Source organism: Piliocolobus tephrosceles, chromosome 14 (genome assembly GCF_002776525.5).
Source record: "Piliocolobus tephrosceles isolate RC106 chromosome 14, ASM277652v3, whole genome shotgun sequence".
In the NCBI taxonomy this organism is placed as follows: domain Eukaryota; kingdom Metazoa; phylum Chordata; class Mammalia; order Primates; family Cercopithecidae; genus Piliocolobus; species Piliocolobus tephrosceles.
Window position 1 is genome coordinate 88,931,013 of NC_045447.1, and position 12,623 is coordinate 88,943,635.

The 12,623-nt window shown below is 44.8% G+C and overlaps 1 protein-coding gene and 1 long non-coding RNA gene across 2 annotated transcripts in view; one reads left to right on the forward strand and one right to left on the reverse strand.

Annotated features, from left to right (window-relative positions):
• Positions 1-1,540, reverse strand: part of TRPM6 (transient receptor potential cation channel subfamily M member 6) — a 160,860-nt gene extending 159,320 nt beyond the window's left edge. The window contains exon 1 of the mRNA XM_023213293.2: positions 1,432-1,540. Coding sequence (XP_023069061.1) covers positions 1,432-1,449 — 18 coding nt within the window. The 5' untranslated portion in view covers positions 1,450-1,540. The remainder of the gene's footprint in view (positions 1-1,431) is intronic.
• LOC116418436 lies at positions 1,475-12,293 on the forward strand. The gene is made up of 3 exons (XR_004228446.1): positions 1,475-1,627; positions 2,062-2,284; positions 12,231-12,293. It is a non-coding gene; the product is annotated as an uncharacterized LOC116418436 (long non-coding RNA).
• The last annotated feature ends 330 nt before the right edge of the window (positions 12,294-12,623 follow it).

Below are 12,623 nucleotides of genomic sequence, written 5' to 3' on the forward strand. Positions count from 1 at the left end.
AACACAGTGAGGCCAGGCACGGTGGCTCCGGCCTGTAATCTTAGCACTTTGTGAGGCCAAAGAGGATTGCTTGAGCCCAGGAGTTCAAGACCAGACTGGGCACCACAGCGAGACCCTGTCTCAAAAAAATGAAATAAAATAAAAAGTGAGAAATTTGAAAAAGAAGGAAAAAGAGAGAAGCCATATTTCAGGCACAGTATTTACCAAATGCTTGATAGTTTTGGCATAGATGTGCTATCCAAAAAATTAGCTATGATAGAGAATCGTAAATAGCCAAAATAAGACCAAAATTTGTGGCAAATTTCAACATATTGCATGATTCTTTCCCTTCTCCTCTGGTATAATCATCTCAAATGCTATTCATGCCCTTGTCTATCAAGACAAGTGTAGTACTACCAAAGGGTACTAGTCTCCAGTTTTGGCTCAAAAAAACAAAACTCATGCGAACTCCTACCCTGGATGGTTACCACTCCTGGTGGGAAACACAAGAAACAACCAGATTCTTAAAGTCAAGCCCAGATTCCAGTCTGACCAAAATAGCTAACGCTTTATCAGTCCTATAAGTACCCAAAGCAGATGACAGTGAAACATCAAAATCTGTACACAGGGGGAAAGAAATTGAATAACTCGTTTCCCACTTCAACAATTAAAGGTGATCATTTCTCCCTAGAACAAATAATCACAGTGATGTGTATGACTAGAACATCCATTTCCTCAGTGTCTTTTTCTCTCTCTCTCTTTTTTTCTTTTTTATGTTCTCAGTGTCTTAAAGCACTGACCTGAGCTCAAATCTCAAATCTGTTTTTCTCCTTTGGCTTCATTTTCTTCACCTGTAAACCGGTGGGGATAGGAGAGAAAGGATACTTGGACTTTACAGGATTACTGCCAGGATGAAATAGTTAAGAATCCCAAACTCTTACAACTTGCTAAATACGTCAGGCATTATTCTAAGCACTTAGCATTTCATTTCATCTTGAAACTACAAATCGTATTATCCCATTTTCCAGGTGAGAAAGCCGAAGCACAGCTGCTAACTCGCCCAAGATCACAGGTAGTTTTGCAGCTGGGATGCTAACTCAGGCTACCTAGCTCCAGAGCATGTGCTCTTATCAGAGCAGGTTGAAATGAGCTAACGTTTGCTAAGCGGCCTGTACTATTCCTGAAATACAATGTGTTCAATGATACTTATTTTTCATACACAGTCCACACAAAATAGGCGAGACCAAGGAATGACCAGGATCTCCACTACTCTCCCAAGCGTTGCCAGCCCTCTCCCAGCGGCCAGGAGCACCCTCCCTCTCCAAGCCCCCAGAACTTCCTGTTGCACCGCATGCCAGCGGTGGAGAGGAGCCAGCGCGGACTCCTGCGGTTGCAAGTCCGGGCGGCGCCGCTTTGGGGAAGGAAGCGGACTGCGGCGGGGCGGGCGTTTACCGTAACCGGCGCTGTCATCGCTCCGGGACTCCGGCACTGGGCGCACGGGGGCGCACGGGGACGCGCAGGGGCGCGGAGGGACGGCGGTCTGGGCGCTTCTCCAGTTGCCTCGGAATTCCCGGACCCCCGGCTCGTCAGCGACCCAGTCTGTGATCCGTGCCCCTGGCCGCTCAGAAATGCGCCTTCTTTCCTCCAGGTTCTCAGCTCAAGCTACCTCCGAACTCCTCTCCCGCCGGCCCGAAGCGGAACCACAGACCTGCCTCCTCTCCTGGGGTGTTTCCCACCACCCTAAGCTGAAGCCCCGACCCCCGCTAGGTTTCCGTTCTGACACAACCTCCGCTATGGCCGCATCCCAGCTCTTGAAACCGCGGCTGCGGGACCTGCCCCGTGCCTTAGATAGGATAATCATCTTTGGGTGGAGACCAGAGAACTTGAAAGCCGGTATTTCGTAAATCCTAGCTATTCTAGATCCTCTTTAGATGTAGTGTCCCTGGCCCCACCCACTTATATCTAAGGCCAGGGGCGCAGATCTAGTGAATCACCTAAGGTCCTTATTCCCCGCCAGTCGAGCAGCCTGAGCTTACCTGCAAGCGCTCCAAGACAGGTTGTTCTTTCATCTTTGATTTGCAGGCCCTGCTCCCGAAGCCCTGTCTGAGCTTTTAACTGTGGAGGCAGAAGCTCTGGGCTCCACCTCCACACGCTGCCTTTTACAGCCCAGTGGATTTGTCACAATACCTTTTGGCTTCAGTTACCTAACTGCCTAGAAAAGAAGGTGACTCCCACCTTCCTTCGATAAAAGAAGAATAATGAGGATCAAATGGAATGGCCACTGTCATCACAGACATCCTTCGTGGTAATGTATTGTTATTGTTGAGTCAGTGTGGGGCATGAGGATATCAGAGATTTAAGCTAACACACTGCTTTTACTACCAGTGACTTATTGGGCATGTCAAGCCTCAGTTTATTTATCTATGCAATGGGAATAATAGGGACAAAAATCCAGTTCCCTCACAAGGTTACACTGAACAAAGGAAATCACTTAATGTGCTTCATGTGTAACATACAAATGTTTTCTTATTTCTGTTTTTTTGGTTTTTTTTTTTTGTTGTTGTTAATTCCTCTGGATAGGCAGTCTTTCTTTCTTTCTTTCTCTCATTCTCTCTTTCTTTCTTTCTTCTTTTTTTAGAGACAGGGTCTTGCTCTGTCGCCCAGGCTGGAGTGCAGTGGCAGGATCATGGCTCACTGCATCCTTGAGCTCCCAGGCTCAAGTGAGCCTTCCACTTCAGGCTCCAGAGAGTAGCTGGGACTACAGGCATACACCACAGTGCCTGGCTAATTTTATTTATTTATTTATTTATTTATTTATTTATTTATTTATTTATTTAAGAAATGGGGTCTCACTATGTTGCCCAGGCTGGTCTCAAACTCCTGGACTCAAGCGATCTTCGTGCCTCAGCCTTCCAGAGTGCTAGGATTATAGGCGTGAGCCACCATGCCTGGCCTAGGCAGTCTTGATTAAGGCTGTAGTCAGTGATTTGGGGTGGATCCCAGTGTGTTGGCAGAGGTGGCACAAAGCACACAGGCAAAATGATGCTCACATTATTACAAGTGTAATTAACAATGCTAGTCATTCATCCCTGACAACCGACTTAAAATTAAGGACACCTACTCATTTAGTTTATTATGAATTTTTGCCTGGTGAACTCACATTTGCAGACAGTTTACAGGTTTTTTTTCCCTCATTTCTCAATGTGGTTTTAATGAGCATTTCTTTGTTTATTGGAAAATTGTAATCTCTCATATGCATATTGGCATTTTGTTGTTTTTCTTTTTGTTGTTGCTGCTGTCGTTATTGAGCCAGGGTCTCGCTCTGTCACCCAGGCTGGAGTGCAGTGGCACTATGTCGGCTCACTGCAACCTCCGCCTCCTGGGCTTAAGCAGTCCTCCAGCCTCAGCCTCCACAAGTAGCTGGGATTACAGATGCAAGCCACTACACCTGGCTAATTTTTGTAATTTTTGTAGGTACAGGGTTTAACCATGTTGTCCAGGCTGGTCTCGAACTTCTGAACTCAAGCAATCGACCCACTTCAGCCTCCCTAAGTGCTAGGATTACAGGCCATGGCCATTTGTTGTTCTTCTAGAAACACATTTAATCTCCTTTCCTCTCCTTAACCCATCTCCTTTAAAGAGTTAATCTGTAAACAGTTAACAGGTTCTGAAAGCTCTTCTAAGGTAAGTAAATCCTTCTCGATGTATGTCTTCCATACAATTTCTTTGTTAGGTCTCTTACAGGGCCAGGGTCAGGGAGTTCTCAGAAATCTGCAGACACACCAAGAAGACTAGCCATTTGGAACCCAAGATTCTTGAGAAGTCTACTATCTTCTAGTTTACCATCTTTGGTAAATCTACATGTTAGGATGATCATTTATTCTTTTCAGATCAAGCTTCAAGGCATTTACTGCCTGAAACACAAGGGCAATTCGACGTGCTTAAGACCTTGGATGTGCTAGTTTACAAGCTGCCTTTGGTTCCCAAGCTGTATTAGAAACATCTCAGGCATTTGTCAAAAGTGCAGATTCCCAGGCTCCAACTACCCTACCCAGCTCTCTTGTATAAAGATTTCTAGGGTGGGGCCCAGGAATCTGTATCTTTCACAAGCACTTTAATCAACTGTCAAACTTGCATATAAAACTCTTCTCATCCGGGCATGGTGGCTTATGCCTGTAATCCCAGCAATTAGGGAGGCCGAGGCAGGAGAATCACTTGAACTCATGATTTCAAGACCAGCCGGGGCAACATGGCAAAACCCCATCTCTACAAAAAAAATACAAAAATTATCCAGGCGTGGTGGCTCACACTTGTGGTCCCAGCTACTTGGATGGCTGAGGTGAGAGGATTGCTTGAGGAGGTCGGGGCTGCAGTGAGCTATGATGGCACCACTGCACTCCAGACTGGGCAACAGAGTAAGACCATATCTCAAAAAATAAATAAATAAAAATAAAACTATTCTGGGCACAAACACACCTATGCCCAGGGTAGCTGTGAAAATTAAATTTTAAAATATTCATTAGTAGTCTAGTGTGGTTTGATTCAGGCCAGCAAATATTTCCTGAACATAGACTGTTTGTCAGGCATCATGCTGGGCACCAGGAAAACAAAGATGAATAAGGCATTGTCCAGTCCACAAGGAGCTCAAGTTTATAAGAGGAAGATGAACAATCAAAAATGAAACTGGGAAGAGGCGGAGCAAGAAGGTGGAATAGAAGGCCCCGATCATCCCCTCTGCAGGAACACCAAATTCAATAACTATGTACACACAAAAAAAGCACCTTTCTAAGAACCAAAAATCAGGTGAGCACTCACAGTACCTGGTTTTAACTTCATATCACTGGAAGAGTTACTGAAGAGGTAGGAAAGACAGTCTTTTTTATTTTTAACTTTTATTTTAGGTTCAGGGGTACAGTGCAGGTTTGTTTTATAGGTAAAGTCATGTCATGGGGGTTTATTGTACAGATTATTTCGTCATCCAGGTACTAAGCCTAGTACCCAATAGTACTTTTTTATATCTCCAAATCAACAGTTTGAGTACCTCTGGGTCAGAGGTATCAGTAGTTATTTTTTCTGATCCTCTCCCTCATCCCACCCTCCACTCTCAAGGTGGCCCTAGTGTCTGTTCTTCCCTCTTTGTGTCCATGTGTTCTCATCATTTAGCTCACAGTGAGCTTGTGAGAACATGTAGTATTTGGCTTTCTGTTCCTGCATTTGCTAAGGATAATGGCCTCCAGCTCCGTCCATTTCTTGCAAAATATATGATCTTGTTCTTTTTTATGGCTGCATAGTATTCCATGGTGTATATGTACTACACTTTTTTAATCCAATCTGCCATTGATGAGATTTAGGTTGATTCTATGTTTTTGCTATTGCAAATAATGCTGGAGTGAACATGCATGTGCATGTGCCTTTATGGTACAACAATTTATGTTTCTTTGAGTATATACCCAGTAATGGGATTGCTGGTTTAGTGGTTGTTCTGTTTTTAGCTCTTTGAGGAACCACCACACTGCTTTCCACAATGGTTGAACTAATTTAAACTCCCACCAACAGTCTATAAAAGACAGTATTGAATTGCAGATGCCACCCCTTCCCCACCCATCCACAGCAGCCACTTGGCATGGAGAAATCTGTGTGATTGGGAGAGGGAGAAAGCAGTGGTTGTGAGGCTTTGCATTGAACTCAGTGCTGCCTTGTCACAGGAGAAAGCAAAACCAGGCTGAACTCAGCCAACGCCTGCCCACTGAGAGAACAGTTAGACCAGCTCTAGATAGAGAGGAATCATCCATTCCGAGCAGTCAGAACTCAAGTTCCAGCAAGCCTCGCCACACCACAGACTGGAGTGCTCTGAGGCTCTAAATATTCTTGAAAGGCAGTTTAGGCCTCAGGAACTGTAAATCCTACTGCTGAGCTAGGCTTAGACCAAGCGAAGCTGGGGGGTGTGTCACCTACTGAGACACAAGGTAGGACAGCTAAGGGGGTGCTTGCGCCACCCCTCCCCCAACCCCAGGCAACACAGCTCCTGCCAAAAGCGACCTCCTTCTTCCACTTGAGGAGAGGAGAAGGAAGAGTGAAGAGGGCTTCGTCTTGCACCTCGGATACCAGCTTAACCACAGTAAGACAGGACACCGGTCAGAGTCATGAGGCCCCCATTGCAGGCCCTAGGTCCCAGATGACATTTCCAGACACACCCTGGGCCAGAAAGGAACCCACTCCCTTGAAGGGAGGGACCCAGTCCTGGCAGGAACCATCACTTGCTGGCTAAAGAATCTTTGGGTCCTGAGTAACCAGCAGTGATACCCAGGCAGTAAGCCATGGGCCTCGGGTGAGACTCTGAGAGGTGCTGGTTTCAGGTGAGATCCAGCACATTCCCACCTGTGTTGACTACAGTGAGAGACTCCGTCTACTTGAGAAAAGCAGGGGGAAAAGTAAAGGGGACTTTGTCTTGCACCTTAGCTACCAGCTAGCCACAGTAGGATAGAGCACCGGGCAGGCTCTTGGGGTCCCTAATTCCAGACCTTGGCTCTTGGACAGCATTTCGGGACCAGCCCTGGACTGGAGGAGAGCCTACTACCCTGAAGCATGAGTCCCAGGCCTGGCAGCATTCACCACAAGTTGACTCCAGAAACCCTGGGTCGTAAGTGAACACCGGCAGTAACCTGGCAATACTCCTGATGGGCCTGTGGCAGAGGTGGCCGTGGGATGAAGCTCCTCGGCCTGTGGCAAGGTGAAGGAAGAATGAGGACTGTGTCTCGTGGTTTGAGGCCCAGCTCAGCCACAGTAGCATAGAACACCAGGTAAACTTCCAAGGTTTTCGACTCTAGTCTCTAGCTGCCAGACAGCATCTCTGGACCCACCCAAGGCCTGGGGGAATTCACCACCCTGAAAGGAAGGACACAACCCTGGCTGGCTTCACCACCTGCTGATTGTACAGCCCCAGGACCATGAGTAAACGTAAGCCATAGCCAGGTAGTGGTTACAGTGGGCCTTGGGCAAGACCCAGTGCTGTGCTGGCTTCAGGTCTGACCCAGAGCAGTCCTAGTGGTGGTGGCCACAGGGGTGCTTACATCACCCCACCCCGAGCTCCAGGTAGCTCAGCACAAAGATAGAGAGACTCCCTCTGTTTGGAAGAAAGTAAGGGAAGGTAACAAGAGACTCTGCCTGGTAATCCAGAGAATTCTTCTAGATCTTATCCAAGATCGCCAAGGCAGTAACTTTAGGAGTCTGCAAGAACTATAGCATTACTGGGCTTTGGGTGCCCTCTAATGCAAATACAGCTTAGATTATAACACCCAAATCCTTTTGAATATCTGGAAAGCCTCCCCAGTGACAAATGCAAACAAGCCCAGACTGTGAAGACTACAATAAATACCTAACTCTTCAATGCCCAGACACTGACAAATAACCATCCACAGGCATTAAGACCATTCAGGAAAACATGACCTCACCAAAATAACTAAGGCTCCAGCGACCAATCCTGGGAAAACAGAGATATGTGACCTTTCAGACAGAGAATTCAAAATAGCTGTTCTGAGAAACCCAAAGCTTGATACAGAGAAGTAATTTAGAATTCTGTCAGATAAACTTAACAAAGAGATTGAAATAATTTTTGAAAAATCATGGAGTGCAGTAGCTCATGCCTATAATCCTAGCACTTTGAGAGGCCAAGATGGGCAGATTGCTTGAGCTCAGGAGTTCGAGACTAGCCTGGGCAACATAACAAAACCCTGTTTCTACAATAAATACAAGAAATTAGCCAGGTATAGTGTGCATGCCTGTAGTCCCAGCTACCTAGGAAGCTGAGGTGGGAGATCACCTGACCCTGGGAAGTCAAGGCTGTAGTGAGCTATGATCACACTACTGCACTCCAGCCTGAATGACAACATGAGACCTTGTCTCAAAAAAAAAAAAAAAAAAAAAAGAAGCAGAAATTGTGGAGTTGAAAATGCAATTGACATACCGAAGAATACTAAAAATCTTGGTATCTTTATTCTTTAACAAACTATCATACCTGTTCAAAATTATAATCTCTTACTTTAAAAGTTACCAAAAATGTGTCGGGCACGGTGGCTTATGCCTGTCATCCCAGCACTTTGGGAGGCTGAGGCAGGCGGATCATGAGGTCAGGAGTTCAAGACCAGCCTGGCCAATATGGTGAAACCCCATCTCTACTTAAAAAAAATTACAAAAATTAGCCGGGTGTGGTGGCGCTCGCCTGTAGTCCTAGCTACTCATGAGGCTGAGGCAGAAGAATCGCTTGAACCTGGGAGGCAAAGGTTGCAGTGAGCTGAGATCGTGCCACTGCACTCCAGCCTGGGTGACAGAGTGAGACTCCATCTCAAACCAAAAAATTAAAATAAAAAAAAAAGTTACCAAAAATGGAGGCAAAGTGCTAAGCATTTATATTTAATAGAGCTCAGGAATTTATTTATTTATTTATTTTGAGTCAAGGTCTCACTCTGTCACCAAGGCTGGAGTGCAGAGGTGTGAATACGGGTCACCACAGCTTCAGCTTCCTGGGCTCATATGATCCCCCACTTCAGTCTCCCGAGTAGCTGGTACTACAGGCACTCACCACCATGCCTGACTAATTGTTCTTTAATTTTTTGTAGAGATGAGGGGTCTGTCTCACCATGTTGCCCAGTCTGGTCTAGAACGCGTATGCTCAAATGACCCTCTCGCCTCAGCCTCCAAAAGTGCTGGGATACAGGCATGAGCCACTATGCCCTGCCAGAAATTCTTATTTAAAATTAAAAAAAAAAAAAAAAGCATGAAGAATAAGCAATCTGAAGCATTGTAGTTTTTTTATGGCATTAGTACGCTCAGGCCAGCATGATTGTATCTACAGGGAGAAAAAGGACATATTGCACAGGTAGTATCAAATTTCTCTAAAGTATTTTACAAAGTTGTATAGCATGGGGAAATCAAAAACCACAAAAGGAGAAAATCATTACTGCAAATAATGCAACTCATCATCAAGGTAAGCAGAGATTAGAAGACAAACACTCTTATTTGGGCTGTAAACTCTATCTAAATGACATAGAGTAAGTATTTGTAAGTATTTATAGTCTTAGAATCCCATCTAGAACAACATAGGACCCAGGAAGCTGAATCACTGCTGTGTCAAGCTCAGGACAGAAATGGAAATGGTTCTATGATTATGATCATGGGACCAAGTTCACAATCAGGACCACCAGGGAAAGCAAATGTATTTCAGGAAGACATTAGTCAGAGATATCCGGATACATCCCTTCTTTTTCCCCTTGTTGAGAATGAGCACTTAATACCAGGTCTGGTTCAAGAAGTAGGAGAGCTGGATATTTGTCATCATTCCCTTAACAGAGGGCAAAGTTTTCAGTATAACTTCTGGAATAGTAATATAATCCCAGGGTTTAAAGGATTTGTGGTCCATAAGGAATTGGGTTCTTTTTTAGACTCTGGCAAGACGCCGTCTGAGGGTGTCAGTGGTGACTTTGCATCCCATTGAGGGAAACAAGGAAAGGGCAGAATTGGTTCTGTCTCTACATAGATACTCCTTCTCTGTGAAGTTCTGAATGTGTGCGTGTGTGTTTGCTGCACTCAAAAGGTTCTCCTATGATGCTGCTGGACCTAGCAACAACCTCACCTCTACCTTAAAGGAGCACACTGCTCCATATTCCACCTCCCCACCTTCAACTAGTACTAGAAACTGCTTCCAAAAAGTTGCAAAGTTGCATGTGTCTCCCTCATTCCAGAAGCATTCTTATTTTTCTTTTGTTTTTTGTTTGTTTATTTGTTTGTTTGTTTTGAGACAGAGTCTCATTCTGTCGCCCAGGCTGGAGTGCAGTGGTGCCATCTCAGCTCACTGCAACCTCCGCTTCCCAGGAGATTCAAGCGATTCTCCTGCCTCAGCCTCCGAGGTAGCTGGGATTACAAGTGGTCTCCACCAAGCTGAGCTCATTTTTCTATTTTTAATAGAGAAGGGGTTTCACCATGTCGGCCAGGCTGGTCTCGAACTCCTGACTTCAGGTGATCTGCCCACCTCGGCCTCCTGAAGTGCTGGGATTACAGGTGTGAGCCACCAAGCCTGGCCAGCATTCTTATTTTTCTGATTATAAAAGCAAAATGGGCCAGGAAAAAGCAAAAAGTAACGAGTGAAATTCCATCTCAAAAAAAAAAAAAAAGCAACATGCTCCCACGTGGTAGATCATGCCTGTAATTCCAACACTTTACAAGACTGAGGCAGGAGAATTGCTTGAGGCCAGGAGTTCAAGACCAGGGCAACAGTTGAGCCTGGGCAACAAAGCAAGACTCCCATCTCTGTAAAAGAAAATAAATAAATAAATAAAATAAAATAGCTAGCATGGTGGTATGCTGTAGTTCTAGCTACTCAGGAGGATGAGGCAGGAGGCTCTCAGGAGCCCAGGAGTTTGAGGCTGCAGTGAGCTATGATCATGGCACTGCACTCCAGCCTGGACAACAAAGCAAGACCGTGTCTGTAGAAGAATAAATAATAAGTACACCTTGGTTGTACAGAACTGGAGAAATTCAAAAGGGTACATGGGAGAGGGAGAAAGAGTGTTCTCCCACCATAGAGGGAGAAAGTGAATCACTGGTAATTCTACCTCTTCTAGATAACAACTGTCATTATTCTAGTGTATTTCCTTCTAGAAGCTCTCTTTTCAGTATTTCTTTGCCCACTTCTCATCAGCTCCCTATCTTGCACTTTTAATGCCATGTTTTTAATAGAATTGATAGTTCAATGTATAAATGCTTGGATTGGGAGAAATTTTACTTTGTGATGTTAAATGAAATTTATAGGAGGCCATGGGTTTGGACTGAGCTCCTGCACTAGACCTAACAGACCAAACCAAAATCGAGTTGCTCATGCTAAGGTTCCATACCACCAAGCTGAAACTAAGTTGTTTATCCTTTCTTCCAAGAAATTAGCACAGTGAAAGATAATAACCAAATCCCCAAACAAGGCAGTTTTAGTGGGCATGACAAGGATGTTTCTTCTGCTTCAACTTTACAAGGAAAGTCACTTTGTTTTTTGGGTTTTTTGTTATTTGTTTGTTTTTGAGACAGTTTCTGTCACTCAGGCTGGAGTGCAGTGGCACATTCTTGATTCAGTACAGCCTCTGCCTCCTGGGTTCAAGCAAGTCTCATGCCTCAGCCTCCCAGGTAGCTGGGATTAAAGGCACGGGAGGTCTCACCAAGGCTGGTGTATTTATATATACATTGCATATGTCAACAAATGTTGTTGTTGTTTTTTTCCATAGGCTTTTGGGGGAACAGGTGGTATTTGGTTACACGAGTAAGTTGTTTTTTGTTTTTTTTTGGTTTTTCTTTTTTTTTGAGACAGAGTTTCACTCTTGTTGCCCAGGCTGGAGTGCAATGGTGCTATCTCGGCTCACCGCAACCTCCACCTCCCAGGTTCAAGCGATTCTCCTGCCTCAGCCTCCTCATGAGCTGGGATTACAGGCCTGTGCCACCATGCCTGGCTAATTTTGTATTTTTAGTAGATACGGGGTCTCTCCATGTTGGTCAGGCTGATCTCCAATTGCTGACATCAGGTGATCTGCCTGTCTCGGCCTTCCAAAGTGCTGGGATTACAGGCATGAGCCACCGCGCCCGGTTGAGTAAGTTCTTTAGTGGTGATTTGTGAGGTTTTGGTGCGCCCATCACCTAAGTAGTATACACTGAACCTGATTTATAGTCTTTTATCCCTCACCCCCAGTCAATATATGTTCTACATACATTGTGACTTAAACCCACAGACATATAAAATACTGTCTTGTTTTTTAGCTCTGTTATATGGATACATATGTTGAATCTCCTAAGACTATAAGCAGTAAGTCTTTATACTTCCCCCCTTTGTACCCTAGGGCACTGAGCATTGCTAACTCCCTGGTAGGTACTCAGAAAATACTATTCAGGTGCCTGAAAAAGTAAGAAATATTAAAAGAAATAAAGAGGTAGTTAAAATACTTGGCCAAGTTGTTTTTTTTTTATAAAAAAACTCAATATAATCTGGTGCCTAGAAAATATTTACTGGTTCAAGATTACAGTTTAAAGGCTGTAGAAGCCTGTACATCTGTCTCCTTTAATCCTAATTATTATCAGAAACAGGCTGTTATCAACAAAGAAGCACAAATGTTAGTCACCAGTGTGTTGTTTTAATCCTTGCCATAAAATATCTCTGAGAATTCATCCAGGGAAATGCTGAAAAAGCAGTTTACTAACTCTACCATCCACCCTTCCCCCAGGTAATCTTGTCGGAATCAAAGTGTGAGCAGGTTTGTTTAAGCTGAGAACTTGGGGAGGAAAATGAACAGGTAAATTTTAAACTTCATGAGAAATGCGTACCTTCAAAATGAATGTGCATGCTATCTCTTTTTTTTTTTTGAGATGGAGTCTCACTCTGTCACCCAGGCTGGAGTGCAGTAGTGTGATCTCGGCTCAATGCAACCTCCGCCTCCCTGGTTTAAGCGATTCTCCTGCCTCAGCCTCCTGAGTAGCTGGGATTACAGGCGCGCGTCACCACGCCCGGCCAATTTTTGTATTTTTAGTAGAGACAGGGTTTCACCACATTGGTCAGGCTAGTCTCAAACTCCTGACATCGTGATCCGCCTGCCTCGGCCTCCCAAAGTGCTGGGATT